Raw genomic sequence first — 27,990 nt, 5'->3', positions numbered from 1 at the left:
GAGCAATTATGTGTTATGTTTACACTGTAACAAAAACCTCAAACTTACTTAAAAATCCAAGTCAAACTACCCAACTAAAGGAAACACTGATCACCATAATGGTGACCAAACTTTTTCAATAAAACATCAAAATCTAAACCTGTTAATTCTCAACAAGAGCTTCTATAGATGTCTTTCAGGGTTGGATCCAAACTCTGCAGGACAGCGGCTCACTAGGACCGAACTGAGGAAAACAATGGTATAATTGTACCCTAAGGACCCATTGTGTACCTTTAAAGGTACAGTTATATGTTTTGTTCCCCAATGAACAAACTTGTACCTCCCAAGCCTGATGTCTCCCTCTCAGATACTGAAGCTTTCACGCCTCGATCGCCCCCCGGTGACCGGTTCCAGTATAGCCGCCCCTCTGTGTTTTCTAATGGACGCGAGGCAAACTAAACAATAAAATTACACTTCAAATATTTTTTCCCCAAAGTTAGTTTGTCATTGAAGGTAGTTATTATCACGATGATTTCATTTCAAGTGTTCGTTTTTAAAATAAGTTTAGTTTTAGTTAGTTATCTAATGCTTTAAAAACGGGGGGTGTAACGTCATGATTGACAGCTGAGGCTGACGTCTTCTCTGAATGAAGTTGTCACTGAGGAACTAACGGACTTTTTTCAGAAATCTAATCTTGGGAGCAGATTGGAGCTTTAGCTTTAATTTCTACATTTCCATAACTGTTTATTTCACACCAACATAATTAATTGTTCTGCATCTGCGAGAGTGTGGGCGGGCTTTTGATATCGCAGCTGTACTTCCTGCGCTCTACAGCGCAACTCCGGTCCCGAAATCGCTACAGCGCAGACTCGGTCCTAAGATGTCAGCGCCGTGCACCCCGCCTGAAAGCTTCAAATATGGCAAGCAGAAACGGATGATGTCAAGTTGTCCATATTTTTTTATGGTCTATGGTACCTCCACTGTACTTTTTTTTTCTGAGTGTACATGTATGCATACATGTGCTGCCTGTTTCAGAGTGAAGTGTGACACTGTGTTCCTTTACTGTATTTACTGTCATTTACATTTACTGTATTTCTTGTTTAAATCCGTGAAATGCTAAAAGAAAAAACCTTGAATTTCTGATTCAAATGGCACACCCTTATGTAAAACATGCAAAGGCTTAAAGCCAAATAGGGCTTATGCTTGCTGCTATGTTGTTGGTTTTTTTTTACCTCTAGTGAGAAATTCTTCCATTTTGTCCTTAAAGGGCTGCAGGTGCTCCTCAGACGAGACATTACACACCTTTTCTGTTTCTGCTGAACAGGCTGTAAAAAAAAGTAGAGGGCAGGAACACAGATGTGAGAAAGAAACCAACAAAATCCATCATGGAACTGAAGAACTGTTTATTTATACGGTGAAAAAATGTTACACTACTAGCCACTTCAATAACTTTCATTAAACACATTTTAGGAATGCACTAATGACCTCAAGTTTTTCTAAAGAAACATAATCAGAACTTTGGCTAACGTTCTGGTAAGGTTAATGTTATGAACAAACATTCTTCCAGTAACATTAATAGAACATTCAAAGTTATATGGTCTTAAATAAAGATCTCAAAATGTTAACATAACATTATTATTTATACCATGTTTAAATGTTTTTTTTTTCTGAAAATTTTTGTTTTGTTTTTTAATGTTACTACTTTACTCTACTGTAGTTTCAGAATGTAAGTTTCAGAAGTAGATTCAGAAGTAGCATTCCCAAAATGTTTGTAAAATTATAAAATGGACTGTTGCAATATAACCAAGAAAATAATATTTTCATTTATGAACATTTAGTTAACATTCAGATAACGTTTTTATAACTAAATGGGAACCTTAATAAAACATTCTTAGAACATTTGTTAGCTGGGAGCATGGCAATGGCCCCACCATATGGCCAAACTTTTCTGGACAACAGGTCTTCACCGATTAAACTGCCAAGACCAGCCCCAAACTAGCATTTCAACCAACTTCTCTTTTATTCATTCAGGCAAGCTTGTTACATTCAGTCCTGCTTCACTTTCCTGCACTTCATAGATGTATTAGTATAGAGAAAAATGTGCTATTTGTGACCTGTGCAAACAGATGCTTATGTATCCCATTTCATGAACCTTTCCTTCGCTTCTGTTTGCTGTAAACCTGGAGTCTTACAACAGCCCAACAGGCTTCACCGTGTCACACTCCATCACTACAGCTGGTGATGGATCACAGCCTTGCATGATAATCAGCGCAATGCAAACACACACATGCTAATGTCCCTGCCAGCTGGATCATGTGCTTTGTGAAAGCGAAGACCTGCCGGGCCGCCTGCATAACTCTGTGCCCCTTCCAGCTGTCAGTCACACATCTGCTTTAGTGCTTAGCTTAGCTTGCTAATGTAGTGATGATCAATTTATTGTATGAACCTGGGGTAAGAGAGAAGCCATGCTTATTGGGCCGCGGGGAGATTTTAGGGACGTGAACTGTTGAGGATTCAGAGAAACACAGAACATTGCCAGAGGAGAAATATTTGCCTGCGTTAAACAAATGTAGGCTTGATCTGTTCAGCAGGTGTATGCCAAAACCATTTAGCTAGGCATACAAGCTCTGGAAAAGTACATTTACAATTTATCAACCACATGTATAGTGGGCCTAACTAATAAGCTTTTGAAAGATTAACAATGCAAATTGCTGACTAGGGATTCGAGCTAAGGCACGCAAAAATATGGCTAACAGCAGGAGAGAAGTTAATAGGATGTATAGCAATGCATCAAAGTGACCATCCTTCAATCGAAATTTCCATGAGCCAAATGCAAATGCATCTGATATGTTTGACTGGTTCAAATGCAACTAAAAAGGCTCTGGAATTATTATTTGTGTGTGGTAGACAATCTCACTCCGGATTAATGATTGATTGTAAATGTGTTTTTGATGTAGGGCAGTGTTCTAAATTGACCACATCAACATCCACCAGTGTTTTTTCAAGCCAATTGCCAAACATGCCGACAGTGGAATGTGAGTATTTCCACATCTGTGCGAGTGTGTGTGTTTTTGGATTGGCAATAAAAATGTTTGCAGGGATTTAAACTCAGCTTTGAGCATGTAATCGGATTCTTACACCTCATTCACACTCCGCCGTGCACTTAAGCTGGGTCGTACAACCTTTGACATATGGCACAAAGCTGAACCAATCTCACTAACCTCATGAGAACCCTGATAAATTGCTTTACTGGTCAGGGAGCAAAACAGAGTTCTTAAGAGGCCGTTTAAGCCTTTTATCTGTTCTATAGTTTCTTTTCAAAAGCATCAGAATATATGGCATTTCATACAAATAGGGTACAAGAGGGACTGAAATTGATACATTTACTGAATATATGCATTTATTTATTTAAAGAAATATCACAATCAAAATCTTGAGCTTATTTATACTGTAATTACAAAGTTTTCATTTCTGTTACCATAATGTCTAAATGTTATATATCACTCAAACTATCAAACTAAATTGAATGTACACATGAATATACACTGATTTGGACGCACATTTCTTATTATTATCAATGTTGAAAACTAGTTAATATTATAAATATCACAGTTGTGCTGATTAATATTTCTTTGGAAACTGATTAACAGTATTTATTTATCTGAAACTTTTAAGCAATTTAACTAATTCTTACAGATGTTTTTTTTTTTAACTGTAGTGTATACATATCGATACAGTTCACCTGAACAAGCCTGGAGTTAAGTGCTTCAGGCCTGTAAGAACAAGTAAGACCCCTAGGCAAAGTGCTGAAAATGACCCTCTCTCTCTCATTTATTTACTTTAACAAACCACATTTGCAGTATTGATCATTGTGGCAGCCACCTGGGGGCTCAATAAAAAACAGCCATTTGAAAATCAATGAGCCTTCTAAGGGAAAACACGGGTCATTGGCGCTGATGTATACAAACTAAACATGTCTGTATGTTTTTGTGTATGCATAATCGTATGTGAACTCATGTTTGTCTGTATGTCCGTGTATATGTCCACATGTGTTTACATGTATGTGATCTCATGTATATGCATGGATGTGTGTGTAAACACGTGTGTATTAATTTTTTACTCTGTGCTTGTGTGTGTCCACATCTCACCATTGAGATCTTTCCGTAGCTTGCGGAGGTCACGTTGAAAATCCTCAAACTTCATCTGTGACGCCTGAAACAGATCCTGAGGCTCTGGGAGTGGGTACACGCATGTTTCTTTACCTGCATCCTGACACACAATGGAAAAAAAGCGCAATCAAACAGATGTTGTGTTTATGAGATCATATCTGTAACGTTGGTTGATCTAAAAAATAATTGAATGTGAATTCGGTTCAAATAGTTTGGTGTGTAAAGATCATTATGATTCCAAAAATAATAAAAACATCAAACACAACAAATCAATCTCAATAGCGCTCCGTCTGTCAGAGATCAGAGTTGCTCGCACACACACGCACACACACATATGTGTTCTCCTTGTTATTTGCCCGAACGCTAGAAGCACTTCAACAACCTGTGGATCATATTTTGTCAATTTGGACATGGCCTTGTAATCACAACATCTGGACCGTCTGCTGACGGTATTTACAATACAGCCCTTTTAATCTGCGTCCAAAAAGGGCATCAAGCAATCAAAGGGCTCTGCTCGTTCAGAGCGGCCGTTTGTCTATATGGTGAAGGGAAAGAAAGGCAAATCAAAGTGATGAAACCAAAAACAAAGCCACATTTTTGTCTAACATGAAGGGTGATTCTAAGGGACCTGGGGGTCTGGTAATCGAGCCAATTAAATAAACAGCTGGCCAAACCTACCTCATCAAAGTGTCGCAGATAGTAAGCAACTATGTAGGACAGGAGGCTCTGAGAATTATCCTGATGGAATGAGAGAAGGAGATGAGAGATGGAAATAAACACAGGAGAATAATCGTTTTTCATGTTTCGTGATTGTATACACTCTTTTAGCTCAAAGCAGTTGTGAATAAGAGGCCAGACCTGGTGGCCTACAAAGGCGTTCGCTCACATACACGTGTACGCAGAACGCATGAGATGTGGATATAGGCTACTGCAGTACTTGACACTACTGTATAGACTGTTCATTATGAGTGATATTGACAACAACGGCAACAAAAGTCTATTTATGACATGGTGGGGTCAGGAGACCACCAAACTACTCCTGAATTACATGCATGTTCATACTAGGGTTTATGCTGGCTTTGTGCTGGTCTAGCTGGTGGATCTGCACAGCCAAAATTGTAACATAAAAGGATAGTTCACCTAAGATTAAAATTCCTTCATCATTTAACTCACCTTCATTTCCTTAACCTCGAAGACTTAGTTTCTTCTGTGGATAAGAATAAAAACATATATGCTGCCCGGTCCAAAAAAAGATGATGTTTGGATCTGAATAGGCAAATGCTTAAGAGTATATGATTGGATCATAATTGCAGTGATTATTATGTTTAAAAAACAGAGAGAACCATTCTTATTTTGTATCCCACAGAAGAAAGTAAGTCATATGCAGGTTTGAAATGACATGAGGGTGAGTAAGTGATGACAGAATTTTCATGTTGGGGTGAACTATCTATTTAAACTGGTGATGACAGTGATCTGATCTTTACTCACACTGCTCTTGACATCTTTTAACTTGGACAGGATGTCAAGGGTAAATCCGTCTGCCTGTCCTCTGCTTCGGTTGCCCCCGTTCATAATGTTCCCGAATGCAAGAACCAAACCTAGAATTTGCAGGACGGCTTCACCGGATTTTAGAGCCTGTAAACAGAAGAGAAAGATGATGAAGCACAGGGAGTGAAGAGATGTTTTCTTCACTGCTTTCTATCTGAACTTTTAACTTGAAATATGCCTGAAACATATCTGACTAGTGTACTTCTCGTTCTCGCTCACCATACAGATTTTTAGCAGTGTTTCTAGCTTGCGCTGAACTGATGTAACACACTCTGTGAAGCTGGACTGGAAGAGAATACAGAAAACTCGCTCTGAGAACTGAGGAATCTCTGACAACTGCAGCAGAAACCTGACAGAGACAGACACACAAAAAGAGACAGGGAGGCAAATTAATAACAAATGATGGATGGATGGATGGATGGATGGATGGATGGATGGATGGATGGATGGATGGATGGACAGATACACTCACTTAAAGCATTATTAGGAACACCATTAGGAATATTGTGTTTGACCCCCTTTCGCCTTCAGAACTGCCTTAATTCTATGTGGCATTGATTCAACAAGGTGCTGAAAGCATTCTTTAGAAATGTTGGCCCATATTGATAGGATAGCATCTTTCAGTTGATGGAGATTTGTGGGATGCACATCCAGGGCACAAAGCTTCCGTTCCACCACATCCCAAAGATGCTCTATTGGGTTGAGATCTGGTGACTGTGGGGGCCATTTTAGTGCAGTGAACTCATTTTCATTTGACAATTTGAAGTCAATTTGAAATGATTTGAAGTTTGTGACATGGTGCATAATCCTGCTGGAAGTAGCCATCAGAGAATGGGTACATGGTTGTCATTAAGGGATGGACATGGTCAGAATCAATGCTAAGGTAGGCCGTGGCATTTAAATGATGCCCAATTGGCACTAAGGGGCCTAAAGTGTGCCAAGAAAACACCCCCACACCCTTACACAACCACCAGAAGCCTGCACAATGGTAACAAGGCATGATCAATCCATGTTCTCATTCTGTTTACACCAAATTCTGACTCTACCATCTGAATGTCTCAACAGAAATCGAGACTCATCAGACCAGGCAACATTTTTCCAGTCTTCAGCTGTCCAATTTTGGTGAGCTTGTGCAAACTGTAGCCTCTTTTTCCTATTTGTAGTGGAGATGAGTGGTACCTGGTGGGGTCTTCTGCTGTTGTAGTATATCCACCTTAAGGTTGTGTGTGTTGTGGCTTCACAAATACTTTGCTGCATACCTCGGTTGTAACGAGTTGTTATTTCAGTCAAAGTTGCTCTTTTATCAGCTTAAATCAGTCGGCCCATTCTCCTCTGGCCTCTGGCATCAACAAGGCATTTTCACCCACAGGACTGCCGCATACTGAATGTTTTTTCCCTTTTCACACCATTCTTTGTAAACCCTAGAAATGGTTGTGTGTGAAATCCTAGTAACTGAGCAGATTGTGAAATACTCAGACCGGCCCGTCTGGCACCAACAACCATGCCATGCTCAAAATTGCTTAAATCACCATTCTTTCCTATTCTGACATTCAGTTTGGAATTCAGGAGATTGTCTTGACCAGGACCACACCCCTAAATGCATTGAAGCAACTGCCATGTGATTGGTTGATTGGATAATATCATTAATGAGAAATTGAACAGGTGTTCCTAATAATCCTTCAGGTAAGTGTAGATAGACACATTGATACATACTGTTCAGGCTTGTCCAGTGGTTTTGCATTTTCTTTATCTTTTGAAGACTTGATATGTTTCTCAATCTGATCCATCTCTTCTTTTTGAGCTCTCTGTGAGGTTGACAGAAGAATATAATGAAAGAGGAAAATGTGATTTCAAAATGGGAAAATACATTTACATACTTTTAGTAGAACATTTCATAAATACTATAAACTTTAATGAGGGAAAACAATGCTATCGGAGTGTCTGAATGTGTGTAATGTATGTGTGTGTTGCTTTGTGACCTTACACCCAGCATACAAAGTGTGATCCACACTTCAGACTATGCTTGAGTCAGACAGTGAAAAAGAGAATAGAGAGAGAAAAGGGAGGAGAGAGGAAAGCGGGGATATACTGTGTGTGTGTGTGTGTGTGTGTGTGTGTGTGTGTGTGTGTGTGTGTGTGTGTGTGTGTGTGTGTGTGTGTGTGTGAGAGAGGGGGTGTTCTGTGGTTTTGGTTGAAGGAGTCAGAGACAACGTGGAGTCTCGCACACTAAAGAGAAACAACCTCAACATTTAAACTCAACAACATTGCCTCAAGCTACAGCGGGAACGGGTGGGTGGGTGGAGGAAAAACAGAGGGATGGAAGGAAAGATAGTTTTCAGCAGAAAGTTAGTACCCATCTACACACTGTTGTACACACACATACCTTCATTATTATTTGTTAAATTTACACTATGCCTTTGGCCCTCTAGTGGTTAAAAATGACAGCATAAGTCTTTTGGAAGCAATGTTGGTTGTGCTTCGGATCTGCGTGGATACATCTGGTTCGTGCCACCAGTATAAACATGAAAACAGGACATCATATCAGAGTGGATGGGCAAAAAAATAATGCTTTTTTTTTTTTTTTACAACCAGCGAAGTACGGAAGTTTGCCTTTTTTACTTTCACGCTACACACAGTCTTTTCTCTTTGTAAGGATGTGATGTGACACACACACAAGTGAATAACGTGTGTGCAGTTTCCCAGAAAATTTGGTAAAGTAAATACATGGTTTATCTATCTATCTATCTATCTATCTATCTATCTATCTATCTATCTATCTATCTATCTATCTATCTATCTATCTATCTATCTATCTATCTATCTATCTATCTATCTATCTATCTATCTATCTATCTATCTATCTATCTATCTATCTATCAATCAATCAATCTATCTATCTATCTATCTATCTATCTATCTATCTATCTATCTATCTATCTATCTATCTGTCTATCTATCTATCTGTCTATCTGTCTATCTGTCTATCTGTCTCTCTGTCCGTCCGTCCGTCCGTCCGTCCGTCCGTCCGTCCGTCCGTCCGTCCGTCCGTCATTAGCAATGCAATACTTTTTAAAGAGAGTGTTCAGTATTCTAATTACACTGTTGAACAAGTATGGAGCCAGTAATTAATACATTTTTAGAGTAACTTAACCAACACTGCAACTAATCTACAAATCACATGTGTGTCGAAACGTGGGGCTTGGTCCATATGCATCACGGATACACTACGATACATTTCATCCCTAATATTAGTAAAATACTTATGACACAAAGACATATGAATGAAAGACATTATAAAGTGTTACATATTCCTGAATGATACACAGAGCAAAATGAAGAAAAGTGCCCAGATATGACCGTTGTTTGACATAATGGTCAGACTTGTGTGAGAAATGTCATGGTGTCATGTAGGTCTGAAGATGATGTGTGGCTCCGACTCTTTATGACGTGCAACCCAGCTAACACTCACACACGCTCACACACAAAAACATGTAAAGGACCTCTTGTGTTGACAGCAAGATTTATGACTGTTGCTAAAATGCACATGGCGAATCATGGTGTGTAAACTCATCAGCACTCACACACACACATAAAGAAGGAAAGATAATCACTATTTGTAGCAGCCAATCATCTAAGAGCGATTCATAGATCTTCCAAGAAAGAGGTTTGATTCATGTCGCCATGTTAAACGGGTGTAATTGCAGCTGCCAAATAGTTATATAACCTGCAAATCTTTTGCTCAATCGAGTTTTCATTCTTTAAGAGGGAAAACCTCTCCATTCTCTCCATTTGTCTTCCTGTCTGTTGTCAGTTGCATGTCTGTCTTATACAGTCGTCTTGTTCCTCGCTCTCTTTCCCTCAGACAGTGACACGCACCCTGGCTCCATGGTAAACCTTACTCATTCCAGCGGTGTTTGTGGCCTGCATGTTTGTTTTGGTATTTAACACACATTTCCGCGACTCTCTTTTGGAGTCGACCGCGTCAAGGCAGAGCTCCAAAATCTCAGGGTATATCCTGTCCAGTTCTGAGAGGTTTAAGAGTTTAATAATATGATAAATGATCACTTATGGAATTCATACTTCATAAGGATTGCCAGGATTCATCACATCTGCTTATCTGGACTGTCACGTCCTGTCATGTTGTGGGCTTACGTTTTCATACAGCGCCTGGAGCGTCTCCAGATCCACCACTGTGCAGTCCATGTTCAAGATGGCTGTCAGAAAGAGAGAAATGAGAGAATCCATCACTGATTGACCAAACAAGAATAAAGATCTATTCAAATGATTTTTTCAGACACTGTGGAACACTAAGGAAAACTGATGATCGTCAACTGTCTGGGAATTGAAATGCATTTATTTTCCAAAGAACTAAAATGCCAAAACATTTTTTTTTCCAATAATACCACAATAAAAGTAAATTAATGCTTTCATAAATCCATTACATAATATCTCCATAAATAAAAAATTAAGTTCCACAAACAAACAATTAACAATATTAATTATTAAATTTTATTTATTTTTAATTAATTACTTTTCTTAAAATAAATAAATACTTTTATTTAGCAAGGATAGATTACATTTATAAAAAAAAATACATTTTAATGTTACAAAAGATCTTTCATTTTAAATATGTAATGCTGTTCTATAGAACTTATATTAATCAAATATTTTTTTTTTTATTCATCAATTCATTGAATAAATACAATTTCAATTTCAATGTTGATGTTGATTCATTGTCATCTAGTTGGTGGCAATCTTTGTCAACAAAAATTGATAACAAGAAATGTTTCTTGAACATCAAATCATCATATTAGAAATATTTCTGAAGGATCATGTGAAGCTGAAGACTGGAGTGATGATGCTGGAAATGTAGCTTTGTAAAATACCAATACATATTTTAATATTTCATTATTATTATATAGTGTTTTACTGTGTTTTTTGATTAAATCAAATTTTAATAAATGTCACCTTAGTTATTTAGCACAAGAGACTTCTGAACAATAAGATTAAATCATCTTAAAAATATTACCAACCCCAAACTCAGAGTGTGTGTGTATATATCTCCAAAATTGCAGCTCTTGTGCGGTGTTCCCAGTCTACAGTGGTCAGTATCTGAAGTAGTCCAAGGAAGGAGCAGTGGTGAACTGGTGATCATGGGTGCATGTGGGGAGTGAAGGCTGGCCTGTGTGGTCTGATCAAACAGATGAGCTGTTTGTCAGAATACACAGTGCAGTTTGCTACTACACTTTGTTGGTCATGGGGTTGCAGAGCTGCAGATCAGTCAGGGTGCCCGTGCTGACCCCTGTCCACTGCCAAAAGCAGCAACAGTGGGCATGTGAGAATCAGAACTGGACCACGGAGCAATGGAAAAAGGTGGCCTGGTCTGATGAATCACATTTTCTTTAACATCACGTGGATGGCTGGGTGCGTTTGCGTCACTTAACTGGGGAGCACATGGCACCAGGATGCACTATAGGAAGAAAGAAAGGCCGGTGGAAGCAGTGTGATGCTTTGGCCAATGTTCTGCTGAGAAACCTTGGGTCCTGCCATCCATGTGGATGTTACTTTATTACTGCATTACTGCAGATCATGTACACGATTTCATGGAAACTGTATTCCCTGGTGGCTGTGGGCTTTTTCAGCAAGATAATGTGCCCTGCCACAAAGCAAAAATGTTTTAGGAATGTTTTGAGGAGCACAACAAAGAGTTTGAGGTGTTGACTTGTCTTCCAAACTTGACTTCATTATCCAATCAAGCATCTGTGGGATATACTGAACAAACAAGTCTGATCCATGGAGGCATGAGATGGATTACAATCCGCCAATCAGCTGTCAGCTGTTACATTTAAGTACATTAAAAAATTATATAAGCTCAATTTAGGTCAACCAATTACTAAGCAATGCTTAATTTTGTTCAGTATGTGGTGTAAAAGGTCGCATTAACAAATAAAGAAAAAACACTTAAGCAGGTATTCCACTATTGCCAGAATATTTTTGGGGTATTATGTCACAGTTTTTGCTATTTCGTTATCCTCACTTTCATAAATGAGTTATAGTGCCCTGCACCCACTAGTAAAAAAATATGTTAGATTATATCATTTAATAATCAAAACGTGTTTACTCAGCATCAGCAATGTATTTTCAAGAGTTGTTTTTACAAAATAAAAGCATTTGAATCTCTAGCAGGGCTGTTATTGAGCTGGCTTGACTGAACACTTTTTGTCTGTGCTAAATAGAGCTATTATGGGCTAACTTTTGTGTGTTCAGTCATTTGGGAAATTGAGAAATTGATCATTGGCACGTTTTAGTAACCACACAAGTAAGAATAACAAAAACATCCATATCTGGCGAATGCTCAGACATATAAAATGGAGACAGACAGCAAAGCATTACTCCTGTTATGGGAGAACGATATCAAAGAGAACAACTGCAGCATTAGAAGAGATGGGAAAACATATGACAGAGGGAGAGAGAGGCAAGAAAGAGAGTGAAAAGTACACACAATCCATGACTTAGTAGTTTAACCTGTCATCAACCTGACAACAATATCCAACAAGATCTACACCTCAATCACCACATACACAAACAACAACAGCGTAATCCCCACACCCCCACAACAAAGTCTCCAAACAAAGAATTTGTCTCTTGATGTCCAGGGATGTGGTCTGTGCTTCCCCAAAACACTGATGCAGTAGTTTACTGTGGTGGTCTTACTTTAATCTGAGGAAGAAATGGTTTTGAAAGCTTTCTAAAGTTTTTTTTAGCTAAAAAGAAAATAAAAAGAAAGAAAAGTGATCAACACAACTTTCATACTGTTATAATCCCTGCATTAGAGATACTAAAAGAATTTCGTATATTTAACCGCTATTAATTCTATTAATTTGATCACGAAACTCAAACTCTTTAATTTGGCGTGACTGTATAAGCGCGCAGTTCAAGCGTGGAGAGTGAGTGAATGCGGCCATCTCTTCCTCTTTAATGCTAGTTGCAGAATAAACATGAACATCTGAAGGTATGTTGAAAGATACAGTACAGCTAACTGAAACATCATAGCTCCTGTAATCGCTCAATCAGTGTTTGAACGCAGAAAGACGTCAATAAAACAGCTCGTAAACAATGTCACATAGCATTACATTTACCTCAGGCAAGTCATTCAGTGTCCACGGCTTGTTAGTTTGCTAGAGAAATGAACTCTTTCACTAAATGCATTCTATTAGCCTATATATTCATTATATTTAACTTGACCTGTTAGTGATGTGATGTGTTGTCTTGATTATTAAATGTATGTTAAAAAAAATTGTCATGAAAATGACAGCCACTGTGTAAATGATTACAGGCCTATTTCAACTTCTTTTCCTTTCGGTTCTTCCCTTCAGGGGTCGCCACAGCGAATCATCTGCCTCCATCTAGCCCTATCCCCTGCGTCCTCTACTCTCAGACTGACTACCTTCATGTCCTCCTTCACTACATCAATAAACCTCCTCTTTGGTCTTCCTCTTGACCTCCTGCCTGGCAGCTCTAACCTCAGCATCCGTTTACCTATATTCATTCTCTCTCCTCTGAACATGTCCAAACCATCTCAACCTGGCCTCTCTAACTTTGTCTCCAAAACCTCTCGCTTGCTGCGACTAACCTTCTTTCCTCTTCTCTCCAGAGCAAACCTCCACCTCTCTAGACTTTTCTCTACCTGCTCCCTGCTCTCACTTCAGATCACAATGTCATCCGCAAACATCATAGTCCATGGAGATTCCTGACCTCATCTGTCAGCCTGTCCATCACCACCGCAAACAAGAAGGGGCTCAGAGCCGATCCCTTACAGGCCTATTAAAGGCCTAATTCAACAATGAGTAAAAAAACATAATTTTATTATCAGAATTAGAATTTAATGCCTTACGTGCAGTTTAAATGTTAATAATAATAATAATAATGAATTTTATTTGTAAAGCACTTTAAATTTTTACAATCTCAAAGTGCTACAAAACACCAAGTGGTAGTAAAAAGCCACTTTAAAAAAATTTAAATAAAAAATAAAATAATATATATATTAATATATATATATACACACATATAAAACAATAAAACCTATAAAACACATTTATTCGAAAGCTTGTGTAAAAAGATATGTTTTAAGGTTTCGTTTAAAAACATCAATAGTCTGTGGGGCCCTCAGGTAGTCCGGCAGGGCATTCCACAGCCTCGGAGCAGCCGATGAAAAGGCCCTACAACCCATGCTGCAAAGTTTTGTTCTCGGAACTTGGAGGGTGTTTGTGTTTGCCGAACGAAGGGTGCGTGAAAAAGTCGGATAGGTGATAAGTTCCTGTAGGTAAAGGGGGGCATGTCCGTGAATACACTGATGGGTGAGGAGTGAAACTTTGTATTCAATTCTCAACCGGACAGGTAGCCAGTGAAGAGATTTCAGGATGGGGGTGATATGTTCATGCTTGCGCACCCTCATCAGGATTCTGGCAGCGCTGATTTGGATGTATTGCAATCTCTGGATGCTTTTGCCAGAGATCCCGATGAGGAGTGCATTACAGTAATCCAGCCTGGAGGAGACAAAGGCATGGACGAGCCTCTCTGCATCAGCCAGGCTGAGAGTTGGACAGAGTTTGGCGATGTTCTTGAGGTGGAAGAAGGAAGTCTTGCTGAGGTGTTTGATGTGGGTGTCAAAGGTGAGGTGAGAATCCATTTTGACCCCGAAATTATTGACAGATGTGGAAAGGGTGATATTTTGGCCAGAGAAAGTAATGCCAGTGATGATCGAAGAGCGAAGCTGATGTTGCGTACCAATTAAGATAGCATTAGTTTTGGAACAGTTTAACTGTAGGAAATTGAGGTTTCAAACAGGTTATTGTGTTTGAGGTGAACATGAAGTTGTGCTGCAACTATTTTTTCTAGGACCTTCGATAGAAATGGCAGATTCGATATGGGCCTATAGTTGGAGAGAACTTCTGGATCCATTGATGGGTTTTTCAGTAAAGGTTTGATGACAGCAGTTTTTAATGTAGATGGGATCTGACCAACCGTAAGGGAGTGGTTTATGATTTTGGTAATAACAGGAGAAACAATAGAGAGGTTGGCCTTCAATAGAGTTGAAGGGAAAGGATCCAGAGCACAAGTGGTCGGCTTCATTTTTTTGATGACATCCTCCACCTGTTCCTGTGTAGCATTTGAGAAGGAACAGAGGGGCTGGACTATCTTCAATGGTGGGTCATCCATTTGAAGGGACAGAGCAGTAGTAGTAGTAAGTTTGGAGCGGATGTTATTTACTTTTTGTTTGAAAAAAATTAATATGCATATTACACCTTTCCTCGGTGGCCTCAGAGTGGGAGAATGCAGGGGGTTTAAGAAGGTGGTTTATAGTTGAAAAAAGTTGTTTAGAGTTTCCATGGTTGGTATTATTGATAGTGGAATAATACTGTGACCGTGCGTTTCGCAGAGCTTCTGCATAAGCCCTCTTTTGTTCCCGGTATGCCTGTTTGTGAACAGTAAGTCCCGAAGCCTTGAAGCGCCGCTCAAGGACACGCCCTGCCGCCTTCATCTTTCGCAGCTCGCAAGTGTACCAAGGTGCTGAGCGCGTGAATGAGACTGTCCGTGATATTAGCGGGGCGTGGAGGTCCAGAAGACTGCTCAGGGACTGGTTATAAAAATCCACAGAGTCAGCAAAAGAAATGAAGTCAGAAAAACTGGAGGAGACAGATGAGATATGTTGAAGGTCCTGGGTTAGGACATCCGCATTGATGTTTTTCAACCTTCTATAGTGGATCTGTCGCTTAGGTTTGGTGTGAGATGACAGAAAGGGCAACTCCATAGCCACAACCTTATGATCTGATATTCCAAGATCATAAACCTGTAGGTTACTGAGGAGGGCTGAGTTTGAGATGACCAAATCCAGTGTGTGTCCCTTGGAATGTGTGGGGACATCAACATGTTGTTGTAAGTTGAGGGAGTCTAATAGCTGAAGAAAATCAGCAGCAGGATGACATGAGGGAGTGTCAACATGAATATTTATATCTCCCAGGATTATGATATTTGTAGAGGTAGTACAAAGTGTAGTGAGAAGATCAGATATTTCCGTAATGAATGCAGAATTGTGTTTAGGGGGCCGGTAGATAAGCACAACAGTCATTGGAAAAGGAGGCTTACATTTAAATGCTAAACACTCGCATGAAGATGTCACAGGCAGCGTAATGCGGGACAACTCCAGGTCCTGTCGGTGGATGACAGCTAGGCCACCACCGCGGCCCGTGCTGCGAGCTGCCTCCAAGTAACTGTATCGAGGGGGACAGGCTTCATTTATGGCAGAATACACCTCTGGCTGATGCCATGTTTCTGTCAAACACATAAAGTCAAGTCCTTTCTCCCTAATGTGTTCTTCAATCAGTACAAATTTATTACTGATGGATTGAGTATTAAAAAGTTTGAATTTAACCAATGACTGAGGGGTGAGTCTCTGGACCGGACACAAAACATTAAAATCCACTCCGCGCAGACTGGAATCCACTCCACGGAATGTATTCAACCCAAAGTGCAGGGATCCCGTGCTGGAGTGCAGATGTCTCGCGATATTTCCAGTGCTGATAGTACCTGGAGCGACGGCATTCCGATGACGCGTCAGACATGCGACAGATGACCAGAGAGATGGAATGCTTGTGGCAGAGCTGCTTGGCTGGTTATGGATAATGAATTTGCGACCAGATCCTCTATGAATATATCGAGGACGGCGAAGAAGTCCAAGTTCTTTAATGATAGGGATATTAAACCCAGGTGTGGTTGCGACATTAAGTCGACGAAGTTGCAGGCTGGAATAGCTGAACGCCATTCTGACCGAGGATGCCCGACAACATTAGCAGACAACACCGGCACAGCAGTGAAATAATTCCCAAAAGGAACACGGCTTACAGCTGGAAGGCGTCTGTAGTAGGTAGGTGCCACAGTTTAAAAAGTTTTAAAAGTTTTAAAAAATCGTGGGCGGGCAGAGTGGAGAAGCGGCGAACACACAACGCCAGCGTCCTCTCCCTCCAAGTTAAATGTGCAATAATGACAAGCCATGTCCAATAGCCTAACAACTTTTAAATTTGAAATAAAAAATAATGAATAAAAGCTGTGTTTGTGGTATACAGCCGCGGATCAGTTGCGCACTGCAAACGCAGCAAATATGAAAGCACAATCTTAGAAGATTTGCAGGTTTGCATACTCTTAGAAGAAAAGGTTCTATATATATATAGAAGTATAGTTGAGTATACTCCAAATACCCTTTTATGCTAAAAGGGTTCTATAATGACAAGAAAGAACCCCTTTGGCACTTAAAAAAGAAAAAAATGCATTTCTTATCAAAGAAAAAAATGCATTTCTTCTCTTAGCAAACACTCTCTTAATTTTGAGTAATTTTTTTCCAAAAATAAGACAATTACTTTTGCTTGTCTTGTAAATACTTCTTGTTTTAAGAATGTTTCGATTTTTGGACTAGAAACAAGACAAAAATACTAAGTAAGAAAAGCATTTTTTGCAGTGAATCTTTTAGGGGTTCCAACTACGTAGCGCCGATAGAACCTTTTTAAGGTTCTATATAAGAACCTTTTCTTCTAAGAGTGTACAATTTGTTATTTGAGTGTTGAATATTATATCTACAAATAATTAAGACAGAGACCTAATTTGTTCAGTAAACTACAGAATTTAATGTTTAGTTTTCTGCCCCTAGCTGTACCAAAGTGTACCAGAGACTTCAAAATCGAGGTACGTACCGAACCGTCAATTTTCTTTTACCATTACACCCCTTTTAAATACTATGAACAAGGGAGTGTAAGTCACTGAAGAAACAAACAAATCGTATCGTTGGCATCACAACGTATTATAATTATTACTAAAATATATAAAAAAAATAAAAAAATAAAAAAACAGAGAATTGTGTTAAAGTAAAGTGTGTTTAGCAATTGTTTGTCAATATTAAATAAGAATTTTAATCAAAATTTCATTATTATTATTATTATTATTATTATTAATATTATTATTATATATGATATTATATAATAAATATATACAAATTGCAGTCCATAACTTTTTGCTCTCTAGCAGTTAATAAACAGGGCCCGTATTTATTAAGCATCTTAGAATTACTCACAAGAACACTGCTAAGAATTGACTTAAGAGTAAAAAAATTCTTGGCTCAAAGCTGCGCTTAAAAGTTAGTTATCAAGCATCCTAATCATACTTAAGTGAAGTGTAGGACTAAATCGTAAGTGTCAGTCTTATAGTCAATTCACGACACTTTGCTGTGCCACAAACGGGATTTTGGATGATGCATGAACCAATCACTGAATAGATCCTTATTTAAGGATATCCTCAGATAAATTCACATTGAATGGTGAAATTCCTAAGAGGAGTTTACATTCAACACACATTTGACAATAAAGAGTTTTCAAGACAATACATTATAATATACACATTTGAAATGAAAGATAATCACATTTTCTACCATGTCTTAATTAAAAAATTTAAACTAGTGTGCTTTAACTGGTGTAGCCTAGATTTCATGGTATAATCAGCCATCATGGATTCCAAAAGAGAAACAAACTGGCAGGAGGAAGAAGCGATCGCTACTGCTTGCTGAATTAGTCGAACATCGCTTTTTTTTTTTATTAAAAAGCCCAACATTAACCAGCGCTGAAAAAGATGATGCCTGCTCTGTCCAAACGATACCGTTTAATTCACTGTTTGTCATCAAACATTTCGAACACATTCTCCCTCTCTTGAAAGATTTGCGCACGTCTCTGTCTCCTCAGTGCCATCACAAGCCCCTACTGGCAACTCCTAACCACTTGAGAGACCTCTCGAGCTGTCTTAATAACTGGGAGAGTAAGAGGGATTCTTAGCTTTAAGAAATTTGATAACTTGCTTTTATACTTAAGTTTGAAAGTAGGTGTACATTTCATGAATTATCAGCACTTAAGACTAAAATAGCACTTTGAGAAGCTTGATAAATACAGGCCCAGAACTGCATGGAGAACATTGCAGCCGGAGCTACTTCTCTCTGTTTATGTCTATGGCGAGTCACTCAGGGACTGTGCTCCTCCGCGGCGCTCCTACCAGACCACTCTGAAATAGTCCCAATATAAACACTTATTATAAGTGTACCATAATCATTCAGGGCAAGAAAAAACATGGTTTAATTTTTGTAAATCTTGAACACACAAAAACGTTTTGGACAGCAGCTTTAAGTAGTCTGCACTGCAGAACAAGCGAGTGTGAAATACAAATTGTCTGGAGTTGGCATCACACATAATAGTAATAATAGTAATAATAATAATATCTTGGCCCATTCAGAGGGACTTTCATTTGGATATAAACAGAAATTGCAGTAGGAGTACTGTGAAAAAATTTCTAATTTCTGAAACTATAAACGCAATTATACGGTTTACACCACAATGACTATAATTACCTGAAATTCGCTCACTCTTACTGTTATATAGCTCATCACTTAGTTGCTGTTTTTATCCAAATAACACCTATTACACGAGGAATCCCCCTGGAGCAACCTTGGATTGAATGTCTCATTTAAGTGAACAATGCCAGCTCAGGTTTCAACCTCTAGTCATGCTACACTACATTTCTGTTCTTGTTACATATTTCATATAGGCCAAACATTTAAATATTTTATCTCCACGCAGTTTCTTCGTTTTTAGCAGGTTTACAAAGATGAATTTGTGCCAAACTGCCATAATTACCATCTTCCAAAATCCAAACCTAAACAACCAGAAAAAGAAAATCTACAGTGAACGCTACCGGACACATACCACCTTCTCTCTCTAAACACTACTACTATAAAATGGTACAGTGTTTTGCTAGAGAAGGAAGGATTTTATATAAGGACATGATCATACACACATGTTTCCTTGTTGCTTTCTTTGGGTTCGCTGCCATGATTCAGAATGTTTCCACAAAACAATGTCCTGTGACAGCTCAGAAGACCATAACACATGGCACTGCAGAACAAGAGTGTGTGTTTCACTAAAGAAACATAACAAACAAATGGTCCGGAGGGGGTCGGAGTCACACGTTGAGGAATCCAACCTTACACACGCATAAACACTGAGCTGACTTGTGAAACTCTGAGACTGTTATGGGTAGAAATCAAAGGCTTGTCACCAAGTGTGTTGGTGCAAGAGCTGCCTGTGTTCTAGTCAGTCATGCAGGAGTGTTTTTCAGCTTGTGAGGGGCTCAAACATGAGATCTTATGAAAACCAGCTGAGGGAAACAAGAAAGTTGACACAAAGGGAGCGATTCAGTGGAACTCCACAGAGGAGTTGCACCAGATTAGGTTTAGCTTCCCTAATAGCAAGTCATAATCTTGAGAAGAGTTTATTAATGTTGTTTGATGGCTGATAATTGTATAATGAAAGAAAAGAGAGACAGACGAGTAACTGACTGTAAAAAATGCCTCATAACTTTTCATGAACCTTTAAACTCTGCAATTAAATCAACTCATGACATTCTTTCCTAGTTCCTCAAAGGGCCTGATCCAGGTCAGTGTGGTGAAGCGTTATGTTGAGGAATGTATTGATTCTGGGTAAATAGCATTGTCAGAGAACTGTTTGTTTCTATTTGGTGGTTTACTCTGGCCAAACACACTGGCCTCTGCATTGGGCGGAATTGCAGAGAGACCCAATGAGACTTGACCATTGCTGAATTGTGGGTACTGAGCTACATAATAGATGGAGACTGTGTCTATAAATTCTCAAAGAGCCAGTAAAAATTTCTTCAAATACCGCCGGTTTAAAGGATGTGTGCGCATGTGTGCGTGTGTAAAATATTAGGTATCCGTTCACATAATGTGTTGTGGTTTTTAAAACTGCATCCAGCCTTGCTGATTCATTAAAACAAAGAAAGGAAAATAGAATTTAACAAAGGATTGTTGTTACAGTGGATTAGACTGGAGGGAAATTATGCATGGAAAAATGTTCCTGAAAAAAAAAAAAAACGGAATTCAGCTTGTCTGCTGCCTGTTAACCAAAGAATGACTAAAAAATACACATTGTTAAGACTATGTTGCTGAAGAATACACTATTTATCCATCCAGGACTACAAAGCAACCAGACATGCATCCATTTTTGCACAGACTCAAAAATCAAAGAAGAATTGACCATTGCACGCATCCAAACAACAGTGACATTCCTGAATAAACCAGCGACTCCGAATAATAAAGAATTAATTGACTTGCTTAAAAAGACTAGTTTCATATTGTGTTCGAATAAATCAATTGAGTGAATGGCTCAATGAGTCACTCATAACATTTGGTCCCACCATGCTGTAATATGGATGTAACCTGAACAAAGATAATATAATATAATATAATATAATATAATATAATATAATATAATATAATATAATATAATATAATATAATATAATATAATATAATATAATATAATATAATATAATTAATATAATATAATTAATATAATATAATATAATGCTCATCCATTACTCTCTTTGCTTTCACGGGTAAGCTTATTTAATTTTAATCCAAAGAAGAAACTTACATGTATCTGGATGAGAAAGGGACAAAAGATATATATGTGAAGAGTGCAAAAGCCTCTAAAAGCCACTTCGGTCAAAAATGTCTGAATATATATACATACAAAAATAGTATACATTCATAAAACACTTTCACTTCAAACCCACTAAACCCCAGCCAGCCCATTCAGAAGTACCAGTACTTAGGTAGAAACCTATACATGGAACCCTGACAAAAAAAGAAAAACATCAGACGAATTTAGAGGCTTTTGCATCTGAAGTCTTCATGTGTGAAATAATCAACCTTTCCGAAACATTTTCCTACTTTTACTAATTCATTGTGTTTGGCCTTTTCCCTATGCATTCTATTTCAGTGACTCCTTCACCACATAAAAATCTACAATCAAGAGTTCTGGATAGCTCTGGCCACTGCGAGACAGGACTTAATGTTCCCGAACATGTGATGAGAAGAAATGGCATTATTTCCTTTATAGTGCATTCAAGGGGATGAGTGAGCAGATAGAGTGATGACAGCAATAAGAGGGATAGAGAGAGACAAATTACAGAGTAAGACCCCAGAGACAGATTCGGAAATATCTTCAGCAGAGAAACAGGACATTGAGGGTTTATGCAAAAACAGATTAAAAGGGTAACTACAGTAAAAGATTAGAACAGAATGAGAAAGACGATGCGACTCTAATCATCACGTTCATTAAGATCTACCATATCAACCTACTCTTGAACTCTGAGACACAACCAACCCTCTCTGTCCAGCTTTCAAACACAATCAGTAACTGTATAAACAGCAGCGAACAATGAGTCTTAATTGGCTGTGACATCATATTTCCCCCTTAGAGAGGTCACATGCTGACAGGACGCTGAGCACAATATTATATATATATATATATATATATATATATATATATATATATATATATATATATATATATATATATATATATATATATATATATAGTTATTGATGGTTCCATTTTTAAATTAAATGTATGAACCTGTTTTCCCAATATCAAAACAACAAAGCAAGTGTGCACACATACACACGCAACAATAAAAACGGGCATACTGAGTGTAAAGAACACTTGCGTGGGTTGCTCACCGTTCTGGATATCTTTCATATCTAAATGAAGACTGGACATTAGAATCCCCACTGCTTGAGAACGTTTGTTATTCAGCAGCTTGACAACCTGAGAGAGAGACAGAGACAGAGGGTATTAATTTACTACTGTAGTAAAACATCAACCACATTATACTATAAAAAATTCCACAGTTATTTAAAAGCAAAAGTTTATCTGAGTATTATTGTCGGAGACAAATATACTGTACATAAACACAGTATTTCATCTGTCTGCCCCAATAAATTGAATAGCACAGAGAAGTACTTTGGCCTAAAAAGGAAGCCAAAAACAAAGCCAAAGTATGAGTATTTATGACTGTTTCCTCATATGGCATTATGGAGAGGTCTCGTCTCATTCTTTCACGCATTTCATCCACATATATCAAAATAACTTTACTTTCACCCGTTTCTGGCTCTGTCAAAGAACACCACAGTAATGATGCAAATGTCAGACCTGTCTGGTCCAATTAAACCGAGTTAGATTTTGACACTTTCAGAAGGCCCCTTCAAATCAAGCATTTCTAAACAAGTCTGAGTTGTGTGTGGATGCATGGAATACCTCACATACAGCTGTATACATTTTCACTAATATGTTATTTGAAAGAGAACATTCCCTGAGCAGTGCCCTCTGCTAGTTCACTGTAGGTTTAGCGACTTCTATCCATTAACACATGTACATCGAGTGCCATCGTAAACATATCTTCTGTCATTGCCGGCCATTATCAACATGCTAATTTTGATTGTTGGAAAGAATTTGGAGCCATGAAAACCTTCTAGTACAGGCCACACTTGAAAGTGTGCGATGGCGGCTCTGTGTGATCATCAGGAAGCCACTGGCTCCCATTATCTCCACAGGGCTTATGACCACTAAATACAGCTCGACTGCAGAGTGGTGCACTACGTTAATGATGTGGGAAACACACTCATGCCTGTGATGAGCTGGATCTCAAACCAGACGCTTACCAACCAATGAGAATTGATTCCATACTTTAGCACTGTCTTGGTGGGAAGCGTGGATGTCGCTGTATGAGGGAGGATGGCGGTTCGGCGGTCGTGCAGTAACCACCAGTTAAAGAACTAGATAACTCCTGCCACAGCAATGGGCCGTAAAATGAATATGATTCATAAAATTAACATGATTACGTGGGCTCAAATGGAGCTTCGGGGAGCTGTTTTTAATTAATCCATCTAATTCGTGTGAAAGGTGGCCGTTTGATTAAATTAGCACTGTTATTTTGACTGATATGTCTAAACTTTAACCATAGGCCTAAAGCAAGTATTTTGTGAATAATGCTGAAGTTGTTATCTATGCACACACACACACAATCTCATTTTCTTACACACACACATAAAGTGTGGCATAACCACACTAGGCTGACTGGAGTCGCTGGGTTGGCTGGTGGTTTGAGGGTTGTGGGTTTTAACTCAATACAGACCCCCGCCTCCCATTCTTTAGATCTTACAGACCACAGAGAGAGAGAGAGAGAGAGAGAGAGAGAGAGAGAGAGAGAGAGAGAGAGAGAGAGAGAGAGAGAGAGAGAGAGAGAGAGAGAGAGAGAGAGAGAGAGAGAGAGAGAGAGAGAGAGAGAGAGAGAGAGAGAGAAGAGAGAGTCTTATGAATTTCTCTATATTTACATGCTTAAGCATCCAGTTCATTATTTATCCTATTTGTAGGCAATACTACTGTGTGTTCTCAAAACATTTTCATATTAAAACCTTGTTTACCCATGTTTTTAAAAATTTGGTGGTACCTTGGCACAAATATAGTATTGGATGCGAATACCATTGCATTTTGTTAATGATTTGGGAAATGATTAACCATATTCATATATCACAGTATTTCAATGGTACTACCTTTATATGCTTGGAAGTACCATTCATTACTATGTAAACACCACGGTACTTGAATTTCAGTACCATGGTGCATTTCAAAGTATGATAGTATTACCATTTGATACCGTGACAGTATAGTAGCATCACATTACTCTTTACAAATTAATCTTTAGTAAGCATTGTATATATAGTTGACAAACACAGCTGCAGGACAATAAAATGAGTTTTTTTTTTAGTGATGCAGTTTGTAATGTGCTTGTTGTGTAGCTGTGCATTGTTATCAGAAATCTGTTTGACTCTAGACGAAGGACCCACAAAACTCTCACCAGTGACTAATTTTCACACCACTACCAGAGCGGAAGAGAGAGAGAGAGAGATTAGCTTCAGATGTGGTAGATGCCTGGATCGTTTCTGATGGTAAACATTCTTATCAAAGAGTCTCACAGTCACACTTTGGTTGATGGAACATTAAGTAGAGCTTATAACATTTACTGAACGTCTGTTAGGCTCTGATTCACAAGCTGTGCGTGTGAAATCACTGTTAATGGTTTTGTGTGTGGTGAGGTGGGGGCGTGGGCAGATCTATCAGTAGGGGTGTACAACCGGTAATGCTGTTCTGGGATCTTAGATTTACTAAGGTCCACTAAGGTATGGCCTACTTGTTGGGCTTAGGGAAATGGGTCCAGTGATTTTGAATCAGTGTGAGTGTAGTAAAATCTTACCTGTTTGGCCTTAGATTTAGTTATGGTATCTGAGATGGGTTTCTTCTTTTCTTTAACTGCGCTTTTGGAAAACATATCCACAAATTCATTAAAGTCTACAGATGGCTCTTGAACCTTCTCCCACACCAGAGCACTTCTGGTATCCCTATGTACAAGGAAAAAAAAAACATATAGCAGTTCATCTTATTGTATTATTGCATATGATCATAATTAAACCTGGGTTAAATATAAATAAGGTAAAACACATTGCAAATACATGTAGCGTTCAGTCAACGAGGCATGTGATTACTTTTTGGCATGTAGCTGAATTCGGGTCCAGTAGAGTGGTTTCATGGGTCTTGGCGGCTCGATGACAGCTTTCAGGGGGACAGACTCCTGAGCCATGCTGGGCGGAACCAACCCCATGAAGGGTGGTGGGGGCCCAAAACCAGGTGGAGGAGGGGGCGGTGGAGGTCCAGAACCAGGTGGAGGAGGGGGCGGTGGAGGTCCAGAACCAGGTGGAGGAGGAGGTGGTGGAGGTCCACATCCAGGAGGTGGAGGGGGAGGTGGTGGGCCCATGCCTGGGAGTGGAGGAGGGGGTGGAGCCGTTCCAAAAAGTGGAGATGGTGGGACAATACCTGGAAGTGGAGGTGGTGGAGGGGGCGGAGCCATTCCTGGGAGTCGAGGTGGAGGAGGTGGAGACATACCTGGGAGTGGAGGCGGAGGAGGGGGTGGAACAATTCCTGGGAGAGGCGGACAGGTTGGAGCCATAACTGGGCGTGGCAGATGGGGTGGAGTCATACCTGGGATTGAAGGTGAAGGAGGTATTGATACATCTGGTGCTGAAGGTGTCAGTACACCTGCAACAACAGGGAGTAGTGGTAGTGCAGGGGGGCACTGTTTTCTTTGGCAGCTGCAGGTATAGGGCATTCCCATTGGTGAAGTAGCACTGTCACTTAATATGGGAGTCTTAATATGTGATTGGTCTGAAAAAGGCACTTGAATTTTAAAGGCTTCCTCAACGGGTGAGGTCTGAATGGCTTTCACGTGGTGCAGAACTCCTTGTTCATGTACTTTAGACTGCTTGACGATTTGATTATCAATCACTCCTCGACCTCTTGTGCCAAGCTTTGTGTCATCCAACACATTATTGTCTTTTTCCATACTTGATATTTTTATAAGTAATTCTTCAATTGTTCGCTCTAGCTCCTGAATGGAAGCAGAGGTCCCTTCTGGAACAATCCCAGATTGCCCGGTTGATCCATCCTGTGGAGAGGAGGATATAGAAAAGAGAGACTTCACATCTTTAAAAAGAAACAGCAGCACGGAATGAAAAACACAGACACCTCCAGTCACATGCAATTGTACTAGCATGAGTTAGTGCCTTGTTTTAGCGGATGTTAGTTTCTCCAAGTTTTTTTGGGGGGGGGAATGGTATGAGTGAGTGTGTGTTTGTGAGTAAGGGGGCCGTGTTTCTTAATAGCACAGACCAGGCACGCATGTGGCGTCCCACAAGTCAATAAAAGCACTTTGGCTGATCATGGAAAACGTAGCAGTGCTTCCTGGATGAAGGGAACAGAGTGAACCCAGGGAAATGAATGAACCATCACAGCCAGTGTGTAAAAATCAGCACACAACACACAAGGGATGCACTTGGCAAACACACAAACATGGTGATAAACACACGCACACAACCTACAGAGACACACATACAATCTTGCAGCAAGGGTCAAGGAAGTCCAACAAGTCTAGACTCCAGAAGTCGTCTCGGAGGACTCCTAAAAGGCGAGCCGCAGAGTCTCTGGGAATGAGGAGGGAAGGGTTTGTGCCTTTCTTTTACACAGCTTCAAACAGCTTCAAAGAGTTTGTGTGGGTCTGTGTGAAGGGTTGAGGGGGACAGAGAACATATCACACACATGGAGTCTGGTTACATGTTGGGCCTTGTCAGACCGACATGGGTTTGGGGAGACGCTTTCATTCACAAAACCCTTTCCACAGCCAGCTAGCTTTGGTAAATTTTGGCTCCAGACCTTCAGGCCCCTTAGGAATTCTAGAGTCATTAGTAGCCAGAGAAGTTCCTACATGCGATTTGATATGGTCACATGTACATTCCTTCCAGAAACATTAGGAATAAACTGTAATATAAGGTGTTGTGTGTGAGTGCTTTGAACATTGGAATGCGAGTGGTCATTTATCATTTCAAAACTCAAACATGGTGGATCTTAAAAAGCAATGGCAGGCACCGCGCCTGCTGGACAGATGTTTAGATCAGGATAAGATGCTGTTAGGATGCTGTTTACAGAAGGTATCATAGCAACGTTAAAAAGACGTATGGCTTGTGAGTCGTACAATACATTATGAGTAACATAAGGGTGTTGAACCTAATGGGGAAATATTTAACACTAAGAGTTTGCACGCACTAACATACACATACATGGACAAAAGCAAGTGCGTGTTTGATTACGCATTGCTCTAACAAACATGTGCTATGGAACAGTAATGAAATCAAACACCAAGGTACTATGATATTTATTATGGTACTGAATGATTACCATATAAATACACCATGGTTTCAACATGATACTCCAAGGTACTTCAAATAATACAAAATATATTGTCCAAAAAACATGGTATTCCCACAGAACCCTTTTCAAAGACATCCTAGTAACACCAAAATGTCGGTATGGTAATTTTGCTAATTTTTGTTACCTTTATAAAAAGTATTGGGTGGTATATTGGTACTTAGGCATTTACATAGTACTCTGTGGTACTTTCTAATATGTTTTGTAATAGGAGCAACATAATATGAACTTTGGAAATGGTACCATGGTAATACTCATATACTATTTCATGGTATTTAGACTGCTGGAAATATATTCCTTAGCATTTGAATAGGGTGATCATTAAGTGTTATATTGTATATCAAATACATTAATAATAATGTCAGCACAATCCTTATTTTGGTCACACAAATCCTTACTGGAAAACAAATTCGCACCTGTACAGAAGCGGGGGTCGGAGGCCACATTGTTTGGAGCCGCCCAGGTGTTCTGATCTCATTCTGTCCCACTGGAGCCCAGGTATACAGCTGCTCTTTCTTTAAATATGCAAAA

The 27,990-nt window shown here is 39.3% G+C and overlaps 1 protein-coding gene across 3 annotated transcripts in view; it reads right to left on the bottom strand.

The window, feature by feature from the left end:
• fmn2a (formin 2a) overlaps positions 1–27,990 on the bottom strand; it is a 51,732-nt gene that overhangs the window by 7,972 nt on the left and 15,770 nt on the right. For 2 of the 3 annotated variants that reach the window (XM_067455683.1, XM_067455686.1), the window contains exons 3-13: positions 27,876–27,974; positions 25,188–26,143; positions 24,899–25,043; positions 22,326–22,413; positions 9,849–9,910; positions 7,410–7,501; positions 5,916–6,045; positions 5,637–5,783; positions 4,827–4,886; positions 4,128–4,248; positions 1,212–1,304 (exon numbers count right to left, since the gene is read on the bottom strand). In XM_067455683.1, coding sequence (XP_067311784.1) covers positions 1,212–1,304; positions 4,128–4,248; positions 4,827–4,886; positions 5,637–5,783; positions 5,916–6,045; positions 7,410–7,501; positions 9,849–9,910; positions 22,326–22,413; positions 24,899–25,043; positions 25,188–26,143; positions 27,876–27,974 — 1,993 coding nt within the window. The remainder of the gene's footprint in view (positions 1–1,211; positions 1,305–4,127; positions 4,249–4,826; positions 4,887–5,636; positions 5,784–5,915; positions 6,046–7,409; positions 7,502–9,848; positions 9,911–22,325; positions 22,414–24,898; positions 25,044–25,187; positions 26,144–27,875; positions 27,975–27,990) is intronic. The other variant, XM_067455685.1, reaches the window with a different exon arrangement.

Source organism: Pseudorasbora parva, chromosome 10, assembly GCF_024679245.1.
Source record: "Pseudorasbora parva isolate DD20220531a chromosome 10, ASM2467924v1, whole genome shotgun sequence".
Taxonomy (NCBI): Eukaryota; Metazoa; Chordata; class Actinopteri; order Cypriniformes; family Gobionidae; genus Pseudorasbora; species Pseudorasbora parva.
The sequence above is the reverse complement of the archived record's forward strand: the minus strand, read 5'-3'. Positions and strand labels throughout refer to the sequence as shown.